The sequence below is a fragment of the Ursus arctos genome, unplaced genomic scaffold (assembly GCF_023065955.2).
Source record: "Ursus arctos isolate Adak ecotype North America unplaced genomic scaffold, UrsArc2.0 scaffold_14, whole genome shotgun sequence".
NCBI lineage: Eukaryota > Metazoa > Chordata > Mammalia > Carnivora > Ursidae > Ursus > Ursus arctos.
This window is the reverse complement of record NW_026622808.1, coordinates 63,582,303-63,604,845: the sequence shown is the minus strand read 5'-3', so window position 1 is coordinate 63,604,845 and position 22,543 is coordinate 63,582,303. Positions and strand designations below refer to the sequence as shown.

The window sequence follows — 22,543 nt, the reverse complement described above, 5'->3', positions numbered from 1 at the left end:
GAACCCCTTTGAGTAGCTGACGAAAGCTGTGGGCCTCTCCTCAGAAAAAACATGCACACAAAGTTTCACTTATCATTTCTTAAAGTGTTTGAAGAATGAAGAAGTGATTGAATGGATGGGTGATAGGATGGGGATGAACCTTCACTGAAGCTATTTTTGCTCACTTCTCTTGGTGTGGCCCTAGGCCCCAGGGTCCCCCACTCTTCCCCAAGAACCATGAGACAGAGGTGGAGTAAAGATCAGCTTTATTATTGGCATGAAGGCAGGGAGGTGGTGACAGTGCCAGGCCCTTCTGTGGGTGAGGGGACAGAGGGCTCGACCAGCCAGCACTGATCCTCCAAAATGGACTCAGTAAGGTCCAGGGCTCCAGGTGCCTCTGGCTTTCAGGAGAAGCAGCGGGCAGGCAAGCAGACTGCTAGTTACTGAATAGGTAGGCTCCTCAGGGCTGTTCTGGAGCTGGGGTTGGGCTGGAGTTGGCAGGAGGTGGGGGACGAGGTTGGATATCCCTGGTGCGCATGTAGGATAGCAGCTGCTCTGGGATCTCAGCCAGCACGTCCTTGGCTAGTCGGGCCATACTCAGCACCTGGTTTCCTGACCGGTCAACATAGTCTCGGAATGGGACGAACTGGGACAGGCACAGATAATCAGGTGTGGGTAATGGCCAGGGAAGAGAGGAATGGGAAGGGGAGCAGTAAGGAGGTTTCCTCTTTGACCCCTAACATCTCTTTCCAAATATCACACTATCTCTTTCCCCCTATCTTGGACAGCTTTCCACATTTACTTTCTCCCTACCTCCTTTTTTTTTTTTTTTTTTTTTTTTTACCTTCTATTTACCTCCAACCCATTCCAGTTTGGCTTCACACAGTACTGACACTGCTCTTGCCAATGTAATAGCCCTTATGTTACCAAATCAGTCCAGTGGGCAATAACTGTCAGTCTTCATCTTGCTTCACTTCTCTTTAGCTTTTCATTACATTTGACCATAATCTTCCTAGACACATCCCACTCTTGACATACCACACTCTTCTGGATTTTCTTGTTCCTTTCTGGATGTTCCTCCTCCCACCCCCCCATTCCTCTGGGTCTACCTGTTCCTAAACCTGGTCACTTCTCTCTCTAAGTTCTCTTCCTGGGTGATTTCATATACTTCCCTGACTTTAAAAACTGTACTCTGATGACTCCCAAATTTATACATCCATCCCTGGTCTCTTTTTTAAGGTCCAGAGCCACATATTTAGTTGCCTATATCACATCTCCATTCACTTGTCTTAGATATCTCAAACCCAGTGTGTTCACAACTGAATTCTGGCCCTTTCTTCCAAATTTGTTCCTCCCCCAAGCTTCCCTTTCCCAATAAATGGGACTATCACTCACTCAGTTGCTCAAGCTAGAAAACTGAGAGTCATCCTTGAAGCCTTCCTCACTCCCCATCACATTTAATCAAAGCATCAACTCTTGTAAAATGTTCTTAAATAATCTTTTGAACCTGCTTCTCCTCTCCATCCTCATTCCTTCCATTCCTGTCCAGATCCCTGTCATCTCTCCTCTACGACTTCAGAGGCTTCCTCACTGACAGGTCTATCTACGTGCCTTTTCTCTCGACCTGCTGCTGTCTCCATGCAGCAGAGCTCCTCCTAATATGCAAGTCTGACCATCTCAGTCCCCTATGTAAAATCCTTCAAGAGATTTCTGATTCTTTAGAGCAAAACTCCAAATCTTCATCATAACCAGCAAGGCCTTGGCTCCCTCTTCTTCACATTTCCTGGGATGCTGCCACCCTGGCCTGTTGCCTTTTCCATGTTTGTGCTAATTCTTCTGAGCCTCAGGGCCTTTGCATGTGCTGCTTCTCTACCTGCAGTGTTTAGGTAGAGCAAGCCTCCTTTAGGTTTTAGCTCAGATGTCACTTCCTTATAGAAGCCTTCCCTGACTACCCTGCTAAGTCCAGTCCCTGTTATAGGCTCTCATAGTGGCATTTCCTGTTCCTCTGGAGCACTTATCACAATCTAATGAGATATCTAACTGTGTGATTATTATTGGTTGCCTCCACTAGAGGGCGGGGGCTTTGGGGATCTCCTATACTATGGATCCAGAATGGCTGCAGCAACCTGCCTGTTCCTCAAAAAGAATTTGTTCAATGAATGCAGGACGGCTGAAAGAGTAACAGGGAGAAAGGTAGATTATTAAGAAGACAGTATGGGAGAGTGGCTGCCAACTTAGCCTGTCTTTCCCACTGTGCCTTTTGGCTCCATGACTTCCTCTCCCTGGTTAGATCTACCTGAACGATGTCCCGTTCTGCATAGCGTCCCCTAGAGGACACGCGCACGTCATCACCATCCAGCTCTTCCATTGCTGCAGAGAAGACAACCTTCAGCTAATTGTCCTCTCCCACACCAACCCAGGCTACCCCCCTCCTTGTTAGCTCCACTTCAGAGTCATCATGAGAATATTTAGTGGTTGTATTCAAGTCCTAACAAATTTTAGGCACTGTTACAGAGTTGTTATTATGCCTTCCGATGCATTCCGTCCACCAAGGAACCCCAAGAAGGAAGTATTCATATCAACAGCCTTGGTTATAATAAGGAAATAGGTTCAGAGAAGGTCTGTGACTTGGCCAAGGCCCAACACAGGTATCCGTCTTATCTTTTATGTGAGGCAGGCCTGGGTGCCCAGATCCTCCCCTATTTTCCCCAGTTCTTGGTCTCATTCATGGACACCCCTGATCCTACTCACCTTCAAACATGGCTGGTCCCACACCGACAATAATGATAGACATAGGCAGTGAGGAGGCCTGTGAGGGAAAGAGGTTGAATGTTTGGGGTGAGCAGTCATAACAATGGAGGTGACTACTGGGGACAATTCTCTGTGCATGTTTCATGTTTCTGCATATAAAGCAGAGGCACTGATTCCCTTTGTTCCAGACTATCTTTTCAAGGATGTCTGCTTATCAAACAGCCTTGAAAGATATAGTGTCTTCCTTTGGAGCAAAGGGCAGGTTTGTTTACTATTCAGTTTAGTAAAGTATCTCACACTGGAACAAAGGGGAGGCATGCTTGCTGCCCATTATAAAAGATTCAGATACCATAAGCTCAGGGTTTATGACCTATAATGCATCCCACTGTGGGTGCAGGTGTCAAATGACATCATCTTGTGGGAATTGGGACTTAGAATCAAAGCAAATGCTGATAATTGAGCTACTGCTATGCCTGAGAATAACAAAGTCCTTTGTCTCCAATCCAGGAGCCTTGTGTCTTCTGCCAGCATCCATGAAACTGGAGGGCTAATTTGTTAGCTTGCAAGTAGGGTAAAATCTCAAACCCTTCACAGTTATTAACAGTGCCCCTCCCTGCCAAGCCCTCCTCCTTATACTTACACTGACAATGGCCTCCTTGGTCTGCGTCATGTCAGAGATGACCCCATCAGTGATGATGAGCAGAACGTAGTACTGTGAACCATCAGAGATCTTTGCTGCAGCCCTGGTTGAGAGTCCAAGATCATAGTCCAGCTGAAAGCCCAGAGAGGTCAAGGGAACACCCTACCCCTAAAGCTTCCACCACCAGTGTATAAGCAGTGGGCAAGGATTGGGGTTTCTGAAGCTCATGGTCCTTCCCCAGATCTGGATGCCTGCCCCTGCCTGATATCCCTCCAGTAACATTTATGGAGAACTTATAGTAGGCACTGGAGGTACACAATGAGAATAAACTAATTAATCCCAGCCATCTCGAGGGAGGACATTAGTCTCAGAATCACAGAAATAGGTATAATTATTCTTGTGATGAGTACTGTGATAGAAAGGGACACTGCTAGGACAGTGTCTAGTAGGGGATCCTAACATAGTCCCGCAGGTCAATGAAGGCTTCTTTAAGGAAACAATGTTTGAGGATGAAGGAAGAGGCGAAGCAAAAGGAGGAACAAAGGGAATACCACAGACAAGGGCCTTGTGGTGGAACTGAAGGAAGCCCACTGTGTCTGGAGCCCAGAAAGTGAGAGAAGCTAAGTGAACCATGTGATTGAGATGGGGTAGGGGCCAGATCACACAGGCCTTTAACAGCCCCTAGAAAGATTTTGCTTTTTATACAGGGCAAGACCAAAGGCTAAAGGCCTTCTTTCTTCTCTTTCTCACCCATTTCTTCTTTGTTCCTTCTCCCCTCTGCTGGCCACCTCCCATTGCCTATGCTGTTGGGTCCTTAGGCAGTCTAACAGCTGCTCCCAACCTCCTTTTCCTTCTCTCACCATCAATCTTTGAATCCCAGATTTTTCTATCTGAAAAGTACTTCAGAAGTTATTGAGCCCAGTCCCCTTATTTTACATATACGAAAAATGAGACCTTCAGAGAACACAAAGGTCACAGCACATCCTGGTCTCTCGACTCCCAGTCTTAGGCCCTGAGTAGGTTGGAAAGGACAGAGTTGCACTATCCAATAAGGCAGACCCTGGCCACAGGTGAATATTGAAATTTAAATTAATTAAGGTAAATGAAGTAAATATTTGGTTTCTTATTCACCTGAGCTACATTTCAAGTGCTCAATAAAAGAACCCAATTAAGCCTAAAGCCTGAGCTCTTAATTCCTCCACTCTCCATTCTTGGCCTGTTCTTTAGATACTCTTCCATATACATTGTACATTCTGGTCATAATTCATTGTTTATTGTTTCCTGAGCTTGCCCCTTTATGGCTCTGTGTTTTTCACATGCTGTTCCTTCTGCCAGGCCTACTCTGCATCTCTTTCTCTGATAAAGTCCAACTTGCCCTCTAGATCCAGCTAAGTAATCTCCTATAACTAGGTTACACCCTCCCCTCTTCTCCCTCTGCCTGCTAGGATACCGCCCACCAAGATGGGCTGTCCTTCCACATGGGTTTTCACACCCATGAGGGTACCAGCATGTGTGCCCAGGGAGACAGGATACCTGGAGCATTCATTCTACTGTATGATCTGGTGGATAAAGCTAGATGACTCTAAGTGTACTTAAAACACCTTTTTTCCCCCTCCAAATTAAAGCAGACATGGACACCACATGAGGAGAATGTAAAATTTGCATGAATTTTTAAGATAAATATGGTGACTTCAAAGACATTTTCAGCCGGGTTGCTTTCAGCTGTGCCCCTAAGATTCCCCTGGGGGAAGCAGTCGCTTGCCTTTGCCAACAGGCAACTTGCTGGAAAAGTCGGGGAAGCTCTGGCCTACGGAAAGTAATGATTTATTTATATTTCTGTCTCCTGCACCAAGGCGGGAGCTCCCAAGGGCAGAGACTAGATGTGATTCATCTGTGAGTCTCCAGTGCCCCAGCAGAGAACTGAGCATACAGCAGATGCCCTTTGAATAGTAATAATGATAATAATAGTAACAGTAATAGCTGACACTTAAAGCACTTACGATGTGGCAGGCACTAAGTGCTTGACATATATTAATTTAGTTAACCCTCACAACAGCCCTATGATATTGCTGTTATTATTATCATTTTACAATTGAGGAAACAGGCATAGAGAGGTTCAGGATCTTGCTCAAATTCACATAGCTAGGGAGTGGTAGAGTGGGTGTATCGACTTAACTAGTCTGGCTCCAAAGCCCACATTCATGCTACATTGCCTCTATATTGAATGTTCATTCAATGAATGAGTGAACTAAGATAAAATTAAGAAATCTGTTTAATAACAAGAAAAATATGCTCAGTCTCCAATATTAAGTGAAAAAATCAGTAGTGAACTTTTGCATGCAACTTTTTAAAGTTTATTTATTTTTTTAGTAATCTCTACACCCAGAATGAGGCTCAAACTCACAACCCTGAGGCCAAGAGTTGCGTGCTCTTCTGACTGAGCCAGCCAGGCGCCCCTGCATGTAATTTGATTGCAATTATGGATTCATAAGGAAAAAAATGTCAATAACTGTATATACATCTACATTCCCATGGGCAGTATTCTGGGTGATTTCTTATTTCATTTCTCCATCCTTGACATTTTCTACAGCAATTCTTTTGTAATTGAAAGAAACTATTATCTTCATTATGAATTACATAAACAATTTTTATTAGGGAAAAGGGAAGTCTATAGGCGTATAAATCTACCTGAAATCCTTCCATTTATATTCTCTTTTTTTGTTTAATCTTTTTACTTTCAAGCTTTCTGAGGTACTTTGTTTTAGCTGGATCTCTTCTATTCAGCATATTTTAGGGTTTCTTATTATTTTATTGTCTTATTCAATCAGAGAGTCTTTTTCTTTTAATAGGTGAACTTATCCAATTTATGTTTAATGACATATGTTTGGTTTTAGTTGTCATTTTATTTGCATTTTAAAAAGTGATTTGATATGTGATCTTGTGTTTTTTTATTCTGAAAATTTTGAGGTTTTTTTTTAAGTTTCTATTTATTTATTCATTTCAGTAATCTCTACACCCAACGTGGGGCTCAGACTCACAACCCCAAGTTCAAGAGTTGCACACTCTTTCAACTGAGCCATCCAGGTGCCCCTGGAGTTACTCTTCTATTTTTAGAAGTTACTTTCCTATTTTTTAATCTACTATTTATTGAGCACTTATCATGGGCCAGACACTGTGCTAATAATTCTTACTTTGTTATCTAATTTTAACCTCCCAATAACCCTATAAAATAGTGCTATTGTTATCCATTATTTTACCCATTTATAGGGATGAAATGGGGACTTACAGAGGCTAAGTTGCTTTAGGTCACATGGTTAGTGAGGAGTGGAGCCAGGTCTGATGCCAAAGCTTGTGCCTTAACCATTGTGCTATAGGACCATCTCTCTTTTCCCCAAACTTGAGGCCTGAATCGTTCCCAGAGAGTGGGATTGGGGTAGTTTGTTGACACCCTCTCTATCCCAGTATAACGCATTTATCTCTTTATATCAGAGCCTGGCCAACACTGAAAATTTTACCCTTTCCCCAAAGCCCAGGTTCACCCAAGAGTGGTCTTGACTATCCTTGGGAAGTCAGTCCTCTGTCTGGGTCCCCTCATTCCTCCCAGTCCCCACCCAGTTCCCTTACCTGGCCACCTGGTTGATGACAGGAGCAAAGTAGGTGGGGCCATAGAGCTGCACTGTGCGCAGGCTCTGAAAGTAGCTCTCCAACACACCTTCAATGCCTGCACAGTTGGGGTCCTCATCGTTGTTGTTCTGTCAGGGAAGATACCTTGCTGGGCTGAGCCATGCAGGATATACCCAGGAGTACTCTGATCCCACCTCACTCCTTTTTTCCATCTCTCTCTCTCATGCTCCCCTCCAAACTCCAGCCCTGCTCCCCTCCCTGCTCTGCTCCCCTCTCTTAGTTTCCTGGTCCTCTGAAGGTACTTGACCCTGAGAAGAAATTCACCAACTTGAGTGGACCAGATGCCAGGGCATGGAGTGTAGGCTCTGGCCTATACTATACCAGGGGGAACTGGTGGGAGATCCGTCCTTCTGGAGGCAGTTTGGCCCCAAAGCCATAGGCTGGGAAGAGCTTGTCACTGTCATAGTCCTGGATGATTTCGCCCACTGCCTTGAGGGCCATGGCATAGGCGCTGAGTTGGTAGGGGCTCATATAGTGCAGGGAGGTGGGCTGCAGAGGATTCCCTGTAGGGACACAGGACCCCCAGCCTCATGGTCACCTTGATCATTTATTCACCTGTCCATCCATGTATACTATCCATTCACCCACTCTTTACCCATGTACTCCCTCATTATTTTGCCCAATCATCCATATATTCATTTATCCCTCTATCCATCCACCAACCCCTATATCTATCCATCAGTTTATCCACTTACCCACATATCCATTCTCCCATCCACTTGACATAAATCCATCTTTCAATCTACCCATCCTTTTCTATCCATCTTCCTCTCCATTCTCTTATCCAGTATCTACCCAACTACCACCCACCTGTCTTCATATGTACTCATCCATCTATCCACTCATTCATTATCCTGTCTACTTACCTGTTATTTCTCCAATTTAAACATCTGTCCATTTGTCCACCTGCATACCTAATCATGTATCCACTTGTCCAACCTATTGTACTCACTCATTAAACCATCTACCTACTTGGTTTATTCATCTATTTACCTACCCAGTCATTACTCACTCATTTACTGCTTCATTTCTCCTTACACCCCTGTTATCTCCCATCCATTCATTTACTTGTCCACTTCTTGAGGTATCTATCCTTTCAACTTTTAAAAATTCATTGACACACGTATTTTCTTTTACCCTCTGTTCCCCATTATACCCAATAATGTCCCCCCAAACTCTTGTCCCAGTACCAGCCTGGCTGGGCTTTGCCTCAAGCCTGGGCTTACTGGGTAGGTGAACTCTTAACTGACTGAGCCACCCAGGCACCCCTGGGTAGGTGAACTCTTATCCCCAGGTCAGAATCCAGGCCAATCCCTAATGAATTCCTTAGAATTCCTCCATACCCCATTCCCCCATCCATGCCTCACCATTAGAAGCTGTGAAGTCAATGGCTACTGTGAAGTTCAGCTGTGTCCTGTTGGGGAAGTAGATGGATTGAGAAGTGAGGGACCAATACTTATTATATCAGGATTTCTCGAACACTACTGTGCATACAAATCACCTGGAGATAGTGTTAAAATGCAGATTCTGATCTGGATGGTCTGTATGGAGCCTGAAATTCTACATTTCTAACAAACTCCCAGACGATGCAGATGCTGCTGGTCCATGGAGCACACTTTGGGTAGCAGAATTAAATGCCTACTGTGTGACAAGTGTATGTAATTTATGTCATTTAACTTAATCCTTACTATAGCCCTGAAGTAGTAATTAACATCTCCATTTTGCATAGGAGAAAAGTGAGCTTCGGAGAAGCAAAGTACTTTACCCAGGTCAGCCTACCACTATTGAGCCAAATGGAATGTCTCCTTTGGTCTGCTTGGGTTTTCCCTCTCTCTTGGCCTCTTTCTGTTGACTGGCCATGATTTTTATCTGAACCCCAGCCAGGTTACTGGGGCCATCTTTGAAGACCACTGGTCTCTCATCTTCCCATGGGAGGCCTGGAAGCTAGAGATGAAAGTCAGCCTCATGAAGAAAACTAAGATGGACAACATAATGCATTTTACAGAGCACTGTATAGTTTGCCAAGTGTTTAAAAGTTTATCTCCATGGACCCTAACCATTCATAAATAAGAAAACTGAGGCTTAGAACTGGGAGTAACTCAATGCTGGTCATTCAGCCCAGAACCTGGCCTGTAACTCACCCTCCCTTGATGTAATCAACAAAAGTAAATTCAGAGTCCACAGAAAAGGAGAGCAGCGTCACCTGTGGAACAAAGAGACAGCCCTGCTACTTTGGAAAGGGCAGTTGGGTGGCAGAAGGCAGAGAGGCACATGATTCCACCCCCTACCCCACACTCCCCAACCCTGTGTGATTTCTGAAGGGGCAAAAAAGAGGAAGCTGTCAGAAACAGACTTGGATTTCCAAAAGTGTATTAAATTGGGAAATACAACTTAAGTTTAAAAAAAAATTCTGCAAAATAGTAAAGATCAAACAACTTTCCTTCGGTGAGAAGACAAAAGAAAACAAAAGAAACTTAAATGGAGCCACCTTGGGCCCAACATTACTATATCCAAGTAATCTGTGCCCACAGCCTTCCCCCAACATTTATCATATTATGTCAGTGGGAATAGAAACAGAAGGATCTAGGGAGGACCAGAGCTTTAGGGAGCACTCACAGTTCCTGAGTTGACATATTTCTTCTTCTTACATTTCTTCCGAGGGTTAAGTACCTAAGTGAAGAAGATAACAGTGATGGTGGGAAACAGAGGAAGGGAGCTACAGACTGAGCACACTGGGCTGGAAGGCCTGGGCAACCTGGACAGGGCTGGAGTTCTCACCTCATACACTGTGAACTGGTTCTGGGCCTTGCTCAGCTCCCGGTAGCTGGTGGTGAACTCACCGATGAAGTCATGGCTGCAGTGAGGCCAGGGGTGGGTGAGCAGCAGCTGCTTTTGGCTTGGAGCCAGCCCTGAAACTAATCTTTTGTTCCCACTATCCCCTGCTTCTACTTGGGCTGCAGGGCCAGGGGGTTGGGGCCAGAAGAGAGGCCAAGTTAAGGGGGAGAGAAGGAAGATGCAACCAAGAGGGTCAGTTGTACTCAAGGTCCTGGCATCTGTTATCACCCTTCTTGACTCCTAAGGCCACTTTGGGTTACTAGTGAATGTACTACATGTTATAGGAAGGTGTTTGAATTAACTGCAAGAAAAGAAAGTACTATGTGGGGCAGTTCTACCTTCCATCCCGGTCCCAGTCGTACACATCAATCTTCACTGTTCTGAAATGCAGGAGATAAGCATAGGCTAGCACGTATGATAAATCCTAGAGACACCCTCACCGACTTAACCATACACAGATCATCCTCCCATACACCCACCTGTTTTTCCTTCAACCTTCCTCCCATCGGTCCATCCATCCTATTTATTCATTCACCAGTCCATGCACATACCCAACTATCTACTGCCACTGCCATTATTTCTTCTACTGCTATTTGTACCACTATTACTATTCTTTACTACTTGTTGAGTCTTACTATATTCTAGGCATTGTTACATGCTTTTGTAGATGGACTCATTTGATTTAACAACCATCCTATAAAGTAAGTACTATTATTCTTATTTTTGGATAAGGAAACTGAGATACAAAAAAACCAGTAACTTGACTAAGAACCATAACTAGTAAGTGGTTCAGCTGAGATTTAAACTCAGACATCCTGGTTCCAAAGACTTTGATCTTAAGTACTATGCCTAAGTCCTCCTATATGTCCATATATCTGTGTTGCAATCTATACAACTATCTATCCATGTAGCCACCCACTTGCCCATACATTTGCCAATCTAATTACCTTTTAAATCCCTTTCTTTATCCACCCATCTAACTATACGTCCAGGCATTCACTGACTTACTGATGTATGCAAGCATCCATCTCTGTCCATTCAGCTATTTAACCAAACACCCATCTATCACATTTGTCCATAGAATCATCCATTCATCTACATAACCATCCATGTATGTGCCCATCCATCCTTCCACCCACTCACCTGTCTTCATACTGTCCATTTATTAGTTCATATGGTCAGCCTATCCATCTACTTTACACTCCTTAATCAACTAATTAATCTGATCCTTCCATCCATCTACCATTCACTCACCAATCCACCTTTTGCTCTACCTATTTATCCTCCTGCTTTTTCAGTCATCCCTCTGCCTCTCCAGGCATCTAACAATCTCTTATATACCCATCCATCTATTCATTCATCCATTAATCCATCCATCATTTGTCCATCTCCTGATCTGCCCATCAGTCCACTTATCCACTCATCTGTTACCTATCCATCCATCTCCCCTTCTACCCACACACCAGTCCTCTTACACACCCACCCCTATACCCATCCATCCATTCACCAGCTTATCCATCCATCCGACCCTCCATCCATGTATCTGTTTATTCATGTGTTCATTTGCCCTTTCATCTACCCACCCACCCATCCATCCTCCTATCCGTCTATGTGGCCATCCATTTGCTTCCCCACCTACTTATCTCCGTGCCCAAAACTCTGTCTCACCAAGCAGGATCCTCCAAAACTATTGTGACACTTCTGCCAGCACTCTGGGGCCCAGGAATCCCATTCTCATGCCCTTGTTCCCTTACTCCCTAGCTTACACTGAAGCAGACCTGTCATAGTCTCCATTGCACAATGCCCGCACAGGGATGCTGAAGGGTTGCCAAACAGGATTCAGCGTGTTTTTCACAACCTCCGTCTTGTGGCAGATGGTGAACCTGGAGAGGAGCAAGAGGCCTGGAACTTGCCTTGGGGGCAGAACTGAGCCCAGAGATAGGGCCTCATACTCTTGGAGATTCCTGGGATTTCCCCACTTGTTAAGCACATATTGTGAGCTGCCTTGAGTGAATTGTGAGCTCAGGTCCTGGTAGAGTCTAAGATGCCCCACATCCAGCCCGAGAGCCCTAATGGGACCATGGTCACAGCAGGGCAGGGGTGGGTGCCACGGGAGAAGATTGACTCACGTGCCATCCTCATTGCTCCTATAGAATACAAGGAAGGGGTCTGACTTCCCAAAGAAATCCTTCTTGTCCAGCTTGTTTGCACACAGTTGCATGGTGGCAATGTCCTAGGAATGAAGTTTGGCTGTTGACACCCAAATTGTTCATAGCCTCAAACAGTCCACTAAAGGGAGTTTAGGAGAGAAGGGAGCCTTGTGGGTCTAGCATATGGCCTTTACTGACCCGACAATTGCTAAGCTCCTCTGCAGTCAGCAATATGGTCCCACACTTCTTGCCTGGTACACCCCTGGAAGCAGAAAAAGCCTCTTTGTGAGGGGAGGGAGAGTAGGCAGCGAGGAATGGGGTAGCCAATCTGGGATTAGGTGGGCCAGGGGATTCAATATGCCATTTCCTGACAGTCCCCTAAATGTATCCCTTTCTGCCCTGGGTGGTTCCTTGTGGGAAGGGCCTGACTTTGATAGGGAAGCGGTCTGTAGTCTGAAAGGAAGGGGCTAATCTGGCCTAGGTGGACATGTTATAATGGTAGCTTGGGAAAGACAAAGGATTTAAAGTCCTGAGTAAGTTATTTCCTTTTTTGCGGGTCCTAGTTTCGTCTATGAAATGGGAATCATGCCCACCTCTCGGGGTTGTGAAAAGATCTGAATGAATGCACAGAAGGACAAGCAATTGGGAAGCTTTATTGATATGAAGGTGGTTAAATTTCTCAAAGCAGACCTTGGTATCTACTTTATGTCAGGCACTGGGCTAGGTATGAATTGGCCAATTGGCACTCTCCAGTTCTGCTAGACCGTGCCCTCAGAGAGCTTCCAGAGGGAGGTGGGATGTCAAAGCCGATAGGCAAGTAGAGTGTGATGTAGCAGTCCTGAATGAGGGAGAGGAATTTCTATCCAGACCTAGGACAAAAGGCTGTTTTGTTAGATCAAAAATGTGGTTCTTTCCGAAGAGTAAAATAAAATGTGAAGAGTAAATAAAAAAGACAAGGGAAGCCTTATACTCTCCTGACCCAAGAAGGGACACTTCTTCTGTGTATTTGAAGGGTACATATTAGGACATCCATCTCCAACTTGCCTTGCCTTGGGTCTCCAAGTGGTCAGGGACCTTGCTGATATGGGCCTGTGAACCTTGACCCCAAAGGGCTCCCAATTGTGGCAGAGAGAAAGCTAGGTCAGGAGTGTTCTGTGTTCAAGTTCTGGTTCCAACTTACTATGTGATTTTTCCCATCTTTGACATGAATGTTGAACCATTTCTTTGGCTCCTTCAATTTTTGACTCTTCGTGCTTTAAAAAGAGTGTGAGGAATATAGGAACTTTTCACCTGCACACCCAGGACCAAGTCTCTGATCTTACTGCTTTCTCTCTGTTCTTTGACTCTTTAATGTTTTCCCTCACCTCCTTACCCAGTGTGAATTCCAGTCAATGATTATAATAATCACTCCCTTGCATCCTACCCTTTATCCATTGCCCTTCCGTCACTTCAGTATACTTATTTGGCAGAACCACAGCCCTAGTTAAATCCAATTCTCTGCCTAACCTGTACTGCACCTGTGCAGCTGAATAAGGCCGGAGGAAAACACACAATCTTGTTAACTGGTCTCACTTTTTTTTTTTTTACATCTTATTTATTTATTTAAAGTCATCTCTGCACCCAACATGGGGCTTGAACTCATGACCCTGAGATCAAGAGTCATGTGCTTTACTGACTGAGCCAGCCAGGCACCCCTAACTGGTCTCATTTTAAATGCATGACCACAAACCTCAAGAGGGTCCTTAATCATACTTCACTCTCTAGTTCTGCTAGATGACAGTTCCACTCCTCCTCTCTCCTCAAACCCAGAAAGCCTCCTCCCCCATCCTCACTCAGCCAATGACCTTGTTTCCTACTTCACTGACAAAACTGAAGCAACCAGAAGAGAATGTCCACAGACCTACCACCACACCTACCTTGCCTCCAGTATCTTCACCCACGCAACTGTTGCTATAAATGACTATCCGTGTGCCTATTTATCCCTCCACTGTGTGCTACATTCCACACCCTCTTGCCTGTACATGGACATCATTCCACCAAGTCTCTCCTTTTTTTTTTTTATTATGTCAATTTTTCAGTTTCTACTGGGTCATTCCCCTTAACATACAAATGTGGTATAATTTTTCTCATGTTAAAAAATGCAAACCTATTCTGACCTCACTTCCTTCCCTAACCACCCCTTCTTTTCTCTTCTCTTTGCAGCAAAACGCCTTGAAAGATTTCTTGACTTTCATTCCTCTCTTCCATTCTCTTCTAACCCTCTCCAACCAGGCTGTCACCCCCTCCTCTTCCTTCAGAACTTCAGCCCTGCAGCAGCATTTGACATGGCTGGTCACTCTCTCCTTAATACACAACCTTCACTTTGCCTCCAGGACAACACCTCTTCTCTTGGTCCTCCTCCTACTTCATTAATACTCCTTCTATGTCTCCTTTTCTAGTTCCAATTCATGGAGTCTCAGCGTTTGGTCTTTTCTTTCTCTGCTCACTCCCTTGGTGATTTCATCTAGTCTCCTGGCCTGAAAGAGCATCTATAACTCATGCATCTTATTGTCTATTTGACATATCGCTAGGATGTCTAATAAAAATTACCAAATTCAACAGGAGTCAGACTGAACTCCTGATTAAATCCCCCCTGCAATTTTTTTTTAACCATCTCATTTATGGCAACTCCATCCTTCCAGATGTTCAGGCCAAAGGGCTTGGTGTCATCCTTGACTCCTCCTCTCCTCTCACATCCGTATTCAACCTGTCAGGAATCTGTTGGCTACACTTTCAAGTTATATCCAGATCTGACCGTTTCTCTCCTGCACTGCTGCACCCTGGGTTACTGTGATAGCCTTCCAATGGGATTCCTGCTACTATCTTCATCTACCCAAGGTTTATTCTCAATCCAGCAGCCAGCATCATTCATGTCACTCCTCTCTTCAGAGCCTTCCAGTGACTCCCAACTCGGAGTAAAAGCTAAAGTCCTTACAGTGACTACAAGGCCCTAAACTGTTAACTCTCCAGTCTCATCTCCTCCTTTCTTCCTCCTTGCTCACTTGGCTATAGCTACACTGGGCTCCTTGCTGCTTTCTGAACATATTAGGCTTTTGCACTGGCAGCTTCCTCTGCCTGGAACATTCCACATCCTGATATCTGCATGGCTCACCTCCTTATGTCCTCCAGGTTATTGCTCTAAAGTTACCTCTCCATAAATCCTACTCAACCACTCTGCTGAGTATTGCAAGTCCCACTCACCCAGCATTTCCAGTCCTCCTAATTCTGCTCTACTTTGCCTTTTTTCCATAGCAATTAATGTCTTCCAACATATTATATAATTTACTTATTTATTATGTCTATTTTGTACAGTTTATCCCCCACCTTCTATAGGATAAGCTCCCTGAGGGCAGAACCTTTGTTATGTTCATCATTACAACCCATGCCCCTTGAACAGTGGCTGACATAGATTATATGCCCAGTAGTATTTATGGAACAGATGAGTCCCTGTTGCCTAGCACAGAGTATGGCATATAAAACATGCTAATAAATATTTAGTGGGCAAATGTAATAGAAATTCCAGGGGTCTTGATTTGGTGAGGGGAAGCTTCCCGGAGGATAAAAGCTTGGAATTGGACCTTAAGGGTAGAATCAGACTTAGAAAAAGAGTGAGGTGAGAGAGAGACAGACATACAGATAGAGACAGAGAGAGAGAGAGAGAGAGAGGACAAGACAAGACATGTCAGGCCTGAGACTGACTTGAACAGAGCACTGGAGATTGGTCTTTCCCAGGAGGGTGAAGGGAGCCATTGAAGGCTCCCAACCAGGGGGAGTCCCAGCCTTTACTGCTATTGGGTCAGCAGTGTCTTTGGGAGGAAAATTTGGAGGCACCCACCCTTCCCCAGCACCCCTTCTTGTTCAGCTCACGTGAGGTGTCGCTCTACACGACTTCCCTGGCCTCCGATCACCTCTCCCAGGGCCAGGAACGCTTGTCCCAGGAAATCCTGCACCAGGACATGGAGTCAAAAACGACAGGAGAGACTGAGGATGCAGAGTCCCAGCCTAGCCCTGGTGACACTGCTGCACTGACCAGTGTGTTCCAGGATGGCAGAATACTAGAAGCATTGCCCTGCCTGTGCTTTGAAGGATGGGGAAGGGGTCCTCAGACCAATTCTGCTTCTTGGCCCTGCTGTTATTGCTCTCCACAATGCCATCCCACACCTCACCATCTATTCCACACCCCACCATCCCAAAGCCAGCCCCGTTCAGCCTCACCTTCTGCATGTCCCAGAGGTGGCCGAGAAGGAAGAGGAACAGTGAGTAAAAGGCATGGGTGGGAAACCAAGAGACAGGAGCAGGAGAGTAGGGCTGGGAGGATGGGTTTGGGGCCCAAGAAGGTAGAGTTGGGGTTGAGGGGTAGGAGGGTTCTAAGGAAGGTTGTTTAACACACTGAGCGCCTCCTGTGTGCCTGGCTAGCCCGCGAGGGGACGCTTGCTCACCGGTTTGGAGATGTTGGTTTTGGAGTCAACGTTGTATCTGGGAAGAGAGTGGAACCAGCATAAGGTGGGGCTGGTGAGAGACAGCCTGGAAAAGGGGTCGGGTTTTGAATCCTGGTTAAAATTGTGGATAGAGTGAGGGGCAGCCTTTGATCCAAATTCAGTCAGGATCTCCTTTAGGGCAGGAGTCAGGGTCACAGAGAATCAGGGGCCTGCTGGGGGTAGGGTCATACCAGGGCGGGGTCTTGATGGAGCCTGAGCTAAATGAGGGTGCAAAGCTTTGGGCCCAACCAGGTCTGGGGAGTGAACTGGATTGGATATGACCTAAGGGCAGAGCCAAGCTAGACTTGGGGACAGAGCTAAGACTAGAGTGGGACCAAACGGCCTGGTGGAGGAACGAGGCTGGGAGGCCGGGCTGGGGAGGAGCCTGCCAGAATTTTGCGTGGATCCAGGTCGGGCAGGGCGGGGGGAGGGGGTACAACCCAGGATTCTGGGCGGGGCTCACACATCAAAGCGCAGGTTTTGCTTTTCCTCAAAGAAGTAGTCGAGGACGAATTTGCGCACAAAGTCTGGGTTCAGCGTGTTATCAATCACCTCTGTCCGTCCGAACTGGATAGGGGGCGGAGAGTTAGCACGGGGTCGGACGGGGGGCAGGTAATGGGGGGGCATGCAGCTCTTGGCTAGAAGAGGGCTCTTGGACTCACCTCTCGCCACTCCTGGCTGGCCCGGCTCTGCGTGTAAAGCACCACCACTGCAGGCGAGAGTGGAGGCGGGGAAGGAAGGATGTCAGGTTGGCCTGAACCTTTCCCCACCCCTCAGTCGCGCCCAGACCCTAGTTCCCCCTCCCCTCCCTGGCGCCTCCTACTGGGGTCGGATTTGGAGAAGGTGTCGAGGTCCAGCAGGTTCCTAGAGAAAGCGACAGACAGTGGGTGGGTCATTCTGGAGCCCAGTGCCTCGACTCTGCCCTGAGTTGGGCACCCGGGGGAGGCATGGGGCTCAAATCGCATCTCCCTCTCCCATTACTACACCCAGTGGAGAGTTGGGGGGGGGGGGGTGTCCGCGTTGTCAGCACCCTGGACAGCACCGGAAATATCGGCTCAAGAATCATTATCCATGCATCCACACTGTCTTCAAGGGCCCAGGATAGAGGGTTAGCCCCAGAACTTTGTCCTCCTGGGGCCCAGATCCTACTGGATCCCCGTGACCCGTCCCTTGAACCCGCAGGCTGAGCTTTTATTTGCCGGTGGAGCTGTTCAAAGAAACCCCCTCCCCGAACCCGCCAGCGACTCCCCTAAGTCTGAATCTGAGATTTTCCGGCCCTGGATGCTTCTTTCCCCCGGGGTCTGGCCCTTGTCCGCTCCAAGCCCCACAGCCGATTGGGGCAGGGGCAGTGCCTACGCCCTCCCCAGCGTGGCGGCTCACCGGCAGGACACGGTAATTTCAATCTTGGTGGCCGGTACGCTGCGCTCAGAAGCTCCGCTGAGAGACATGGCTGGTCGAGTGCCCGGAGCTGCGGGAGGCTGTGAGACAGGGGCCGCCGGGGCTAGGGGCGGCAGCAGTGGCGGGTCTGGTCCATGTGCCGCCGCGACAGCGGTGGCGGCGGCGGCGGCGGCGGCTGCACTCCCTCCAGCCCTGCTTGCGCGACTCCAGCCGATCGCGCCTTGACTGTGGCCGCCGGCGGCAGCGACTCCAGATGGTAACCTAGCCCCGCCCGGCCCTGCGGGCGGCCCCCGCCCCATTGGAGCAGCCTCGAGCCAGCCAGGAAACTAACCCCGACCCCAAATCCAGCCCGTACCTTGGGAGAGTCCTCCCAGCTCTTTTCACTCTGGCGAAACCCAAAAACCCTCTGAGAACTGTCCGCGGTGCTGAAGGGTTTGGGGCGCCTGGTGGGCGTTGGGGACGCTTCCTCTTCCTGAGCTGCTCCCTAAACAGTCTGCTTCTTCCCTTTCCCACTTCCGCCCTGCCTAGGTCTCCAAATAGAGTTTTACATTTATTTTTATTAGCTGTGTGACCTTGGGCAAGTTACTCAACATCTCTGTGGCTCAGTCTCATCAGTGAAAGGCCAGAACAGCACCTACTTGTGGTGGTGTAAAATTTTGAGATAATCCACATAAAGGACTTAGCTCAGGGGATTGTACACAGTAAGTACTAAAGAAATGTTCATCGGTATTATTTCCTTCCTCTGGGCAGTCACATGGATGACCTCTTTTGTGTTGAGCCAGAACGCAGTAAATGGTGGCTGTGATAGCACTCTGAAAAGCTCTTTGCCCGTGTCTTTGAACTCTTGACTTCATGGTGGTAGAGATGCAGACATACTGTGAGGGTGCAATCTACTCTATCTAGGTCACACTGCAGATGAGGGTGGTAGTCAGCCAGGTCCATTCTCCCCACACCAATTACTGCCTCCAAAGCCCCAGAAGCCAGACCCTCCACCAGTCAGGGCTTCATAAGGTAGGGGCTGCAAGTCACCTGTATCAAGACTGTGTTGCCTGCAGAACTTGTTAAAAATGAAGGATCCCCCACCCCCACCTCCGCCCATTCCTAGCTAAATGAAGATCTCAGCAACCCCAAGTCTATATTTCAGGCAGCCCTGGGAATCCGTGTGAATAAAGAGGTTCCTAGGTGACTAGGGCCCATTGACGCCTGAGGACCACTGCTCCCACCTTAACACCCTGTGACTACATGCCCCCATCTTACTGAGACTGTCAATGGCTCAGGAGTTAAGAGGCACAACCCAGTCTTCAGTTGTCTTTCTGCTTTATCTGACCCCCACCCCAACACTTTCCAGCACAAGAAAGAACAGTAAGAACCTTCCAAATAACTCCACAAAGACAGCAACCAAATGAGGATGCCAGAGAGCAGTTGTTCAAAAACATTTTATTTTGTGATCTGTGTCAAACTGCCTCATTCTCAGTGCAGGTGATCCCTCCTCTCCAGGAAACAAGAATGGAAAGAGGGGAGTCTTTCGTGAAGTCTCAGCCTCCACAAGGCTCCAGGGAAACCCCACACAGTTCTGCGAGCTGATGGGAATCCCAACAAAGACTAGAGTGGGTGAAAGGCAGTGACAAGAGGGGTGGTGGTCACCAGTCAGGAAGCTGGGGGTTGGAGAACCCTGTCCTTAGACCTGCTCAACTTTGGGGCTGCCATGTGCATGATGGAGAAGGAGGAGTGAGAAGATTTCCCTCTTATCTTGAAGCACCCCTTGTCTGGGCATGGCTTTGATTCTGCTCAGGGCTCAGGTGAGAGGAACAGGAAATTGTTGTGGGCTGGCTACTTCATAAGGTGCTGCTGCTGGTGCCCCGGAGTCCAACGCCACGGACAAACTGCTCCAGCAGGCCTCCAATGGCACCAGAGGGACTGGGGGCTGCTGCTCGAAGCCCCACTGTGCTGCTGTATGCGGCCAAGAAAGCTGAGCGTACTTCCTGCAGCCGAGTCTCCCGCTCACTCAGGGCTGCAAGCCTATGGGGAGGGAGGGAAGGAGGGAGAATGAATGCATTACCCTGGGGCAGGATCCAACATCCTCATCCTCACACCATACTACCTATCATTCTGCCTTTGCTAGCACAGGCCAGCACACGTCCTGTGGCCATCCTAACCCTATAGTTCAGGGCCCAAACATTTGGCCTTGTTCCCCTCAAAAACCACTCCTCTCAGCTCTCAGGGTACTGTTCCTACCTAGAAACAGCACATTTTAATGGTGCATGGGGAGGAGGGGGAAGGTGAGCAGGAGGTTGTTTGTCCACTGTTAGCTTCCATTCCTCAGTGAGAATAATGTGAGGCACAAATCTGAGACTTAAGGAGAGACTGCAAGATGAGGTATCAAGCCTTGGCTGACCAAAGGCCTCAGCCTTCTTGAGGCCAGGACCTGGAGAATTCTGGGAGAAAGTTCTTGGCAGTGTCCTGGAGAGTCCAGGGTCCTCAACCAGAAACCCCTCAGGCTCCACCTACATCTTTAGTCACTGTGGTCCCTAGGAAACAGCTAGCAGGGTGCTGGCTTTTCTAGTAGGATTCCTGTTCTGATTCTATTTGCTTTTCCTTCCTTGGCCTCTACAGACACTGATCACAGAAGATGGGAAGCCCCTCTTCTCTCCTTGGCCTGGAAATACAAGTCAAGAAGGGGAACAAGTAAAAAAAAACACCCCCCACCCTGAAGGGGAGCAAGTGCATGAAAACTCAGGCTTATCAAAGAATGAATTCCATGAGGCTGTTTGACACTTTGAAAGGTCTTTAACAGAAGAGGAGAAGAGACCTGAGGTACCAGCCACACCCAACCTATGGACTAGAAGGTATGCAATCTAGGGGTGAGAGGGACATGGAATCAGAGGGAAGGTCAGGAACTCACATGGTGTTCACCCTAACTGTCCCCTGGAGGGCTTTCTCCAGAGGTCACAGACCTATATGACACGAGCCCTCATGTTCCCATCTACCTAAAAATCAAGACTAGCCCTGACCACTAACCTACACCAAATTTTCCCCCAAGAAACCAATCCCTGTGTAATCCCTCCTGGGAATTTGTCAGAAGTAGCAGCAATGTCTCCAGTTCCTAAGCCCAAATAGACCTGTACCCCAGGGCCTGGGGGAAACAGATGGAGATATGAGGGTAAATAACAGTCCTGGGGTAGGTATTAGAACAGACTGAAGGAAAGTAGACTGGTGGGAGTGGTATGTATGAGTGGGTGACTAAGTGTGGGAGAGAGAGAAGCAGCAGGTTCTAGAGTGAGGGCAAGTCAAGTAGCTCCTGCAGCAGCACTAGGAAAATGGAGCTGATCCTGGATTCCTGCAATACCATGAAGAACTCAAAAGTCTCTCTTGGCATTTGGGGGAGACATGTGACCCTAGATCTTCTTTACTCTCTAATTAGGTTTCACATAGGCTGGAGGGCATGTGTTCTTCTTCAGCTTTTCCTTAGAGCATATAATAAGAAATTCAGATTAGTAGTTTGTATTCACAGTGAATATCCAAAGGTCCATACGTGTGTGTTCTCACTGCCCCTTATTTCTGGGAGGCAGACGAGGGAGGGATCAACCTATTTAGAGGTAAGAAAACTGGAGCCCAGAGAGGATAGGGGATCTACTTGAGGACACACAGCAGGTAAGGGGTAGGCAGGCAGAGATACTCTAGTGCCATTCCCTCTCAAGAGATGAGCTAGCAGGCTCAAAGCTAGCCTGACACCCAAGACATAGCTGGTAAGGCAGAGCAGCCAGGGGTTTGACTAAATTTCTCTGATAACAAAGCCCAAGCACTAAATCCACATACTGTATGACCTCAGCAGGAATCAACCCTGACCCCATCACTACACTACAATTTTAGAGGCCATGAGATCACATAGCACCTAGCTTTCTTCTGGGAACCACCCAGACCCTGAGGGTTGGCTAGGAGCTCAGAGAGCTGCCCGTTTCAGTGGTTAATGCCAGTTAAGTGAGGGGTGCTATCAAGCAGGGGCAGAGATGCCTACTTCCTCCAGAGATGGCTCTTGGACCTATTCCATCCTGGAATCCCAAGGTCCGGCCTCTGTCTGCCCTCAACAGGAATCCTTCTTAACTCCCCAGGGCAACTTGCCTCTGATCTGTCAGCTCTGGTGGGTATGAGCCAGATTCTGGTGGTGATAATGAATCCCCAGCACCTGAAGTTCATTCGACCCATCGTGGGGGAGGAGCAGGCCCTGCTCGCCAGGCCACTAGAGGCTCTACCCTGCCTGATATCCATGAAGCAGTAAAGCAGGCAGGGGGGCAGGGGCTGCCACAAAGGGAGCCACTCAAGCAGACACACTACGCAAGTTGGAAGCCCAGTACTGGAGCCTTAAAGAGAGAGGATTTTACATGCTTGGGATTTGATGTCCCCATCCAATTTTCTTTCCTGACTAGAGGCAAAAGCAGAAGACAAAAGGAGGAAAGCGATGGCAAGGAACCCTTGGTTCTGCTGGGAGGAACACATCCCTTGAGTTGACCTAGCTCCATTCTGGCTGTGGTCTCCACCACACACCTACCTTCACTACCCCACTGTTCTGATTTCAAAGGGTTCTCATGTCA

The 22,543-nt window shown here is 47.5% G+C and overlaps 2 protein-coding genes and 1 long non-coding RNA gene across 12 annotated transcripts in view; 1 reads left to right on the top strand and 2 right to left on the bottom strand.

Annotated features, from left to right (window-relative positions):
* LOC113257145 (uncharacterized) overlaps positions 1–22,543 on the top strand; it is a 28,337-nt gene that overhangs the window by 1,429 nt on the left and 4,365 nt on the right. For all 3 annotated transcript variants that reach the window (XR_003316852.4, XR_008959124.1, XR_008959125.1), the window contains exon 2: positions 20,568–20,800. This is a non-coding gene — a long non-coding RNA (uncharacterized LOC113257145). The remainder of the gene's footprint in view (positions 1–20,567; positions 20,801–22,543) is intronic.
* CPNE9 (copine family member 9) lies at positions 186–18,030 on the bottom strand. Of its 2 annotated transcripts, XM_026501318.3 has the most exons (21): positions 17,937–18,030; positions 17,380–17,420; positions 17,219–17,265; positions 17,020–17,123; positions 16,518–16,554; positions 16,294–16,296; positions 15,946–16,022; positions 12,238–12,301; positions 12,019–12,122; positions 11,668–11,772; positions 10,228–10,269; positions 9,833–9,908; positions 9,671–9,724; positions 9,196–9,257; positions 8,422–8,468; positions 7,376–7,557; positions 6,995–7,122; positions 3,371–3,473; positions 2,731–2,788; positions 2,276–2,349; positions 186–625 (listed from the first exon to the last, which is right to left on the bottom strand). In XM_026501318.3, the coding sequence occupies exons 1-21, from the start codon at positions 18,002–18,004 to the stop codon at positions 440–442; spliced, it is 1,662 nt and encodes a 553-aa protein (XP_026357103.1). In that variant the 5' UTR covers positions 18,005–18,030; the 3' UTR covers positions 186–439. The 2 variants fall into 2 exon arrangements, with proteins under 2 accessions (XP_026357103.1, XP_057167899.1); XM_057311916.1 differs by lacking the exon at positions 16,294–16,296.
* The window catches only part of MTMR14 (myotubularin related protein 14), a 45,105-nt gene continuing 41,934 nt past the window's right edge, over positions 19,373–22,543 (bottom strand). For 5 of the 7 annotated variants that reach the window (XM_026501311.4, XM_048226722.2, XM_026501313.4 and 2 more), the window contains one exon: positions 19,373–19,973. In XM_026501311.4, coding sequence (XP_026357096.1) covers positions 19,790–19,973 — 184 coding nt within the window. In that variant the 3' untranslated portion in view covers positions 19,373–19,789. The remainder of the gene's footprint in view (positions 19,974–22,543) is intronic. The other 2 variants (XM_048226723.2, XM_057311914.1) reach the window with 1 other exon arrangement.

Excerpts from the sequence above, each read along its gene's own strand:
- CPNE9 (XM_026501318.3), bottom strand. The coding sequence starts at position 18,004 with ATGTCTCTCAGCGGAGCTTCTGAGCGCAGCGTACCGGCCACCAAGATT. Across the intron at positions 17,421-17,936 it reads GAAATTACCGTGTCCTGCCG|GAACCTGCTGGACCTCGACA; the intron begins GTGAGCCGCCAC and ends CGCTTTCTCTAG. Across the intron at positions 7,558-8,421 it reads TGACTTCACAGCTTCTAATG|GGAATCCTCTGCAGCCCACC; the intron begins GTGAGGCATGGA and ends GTGTCCCTACAG.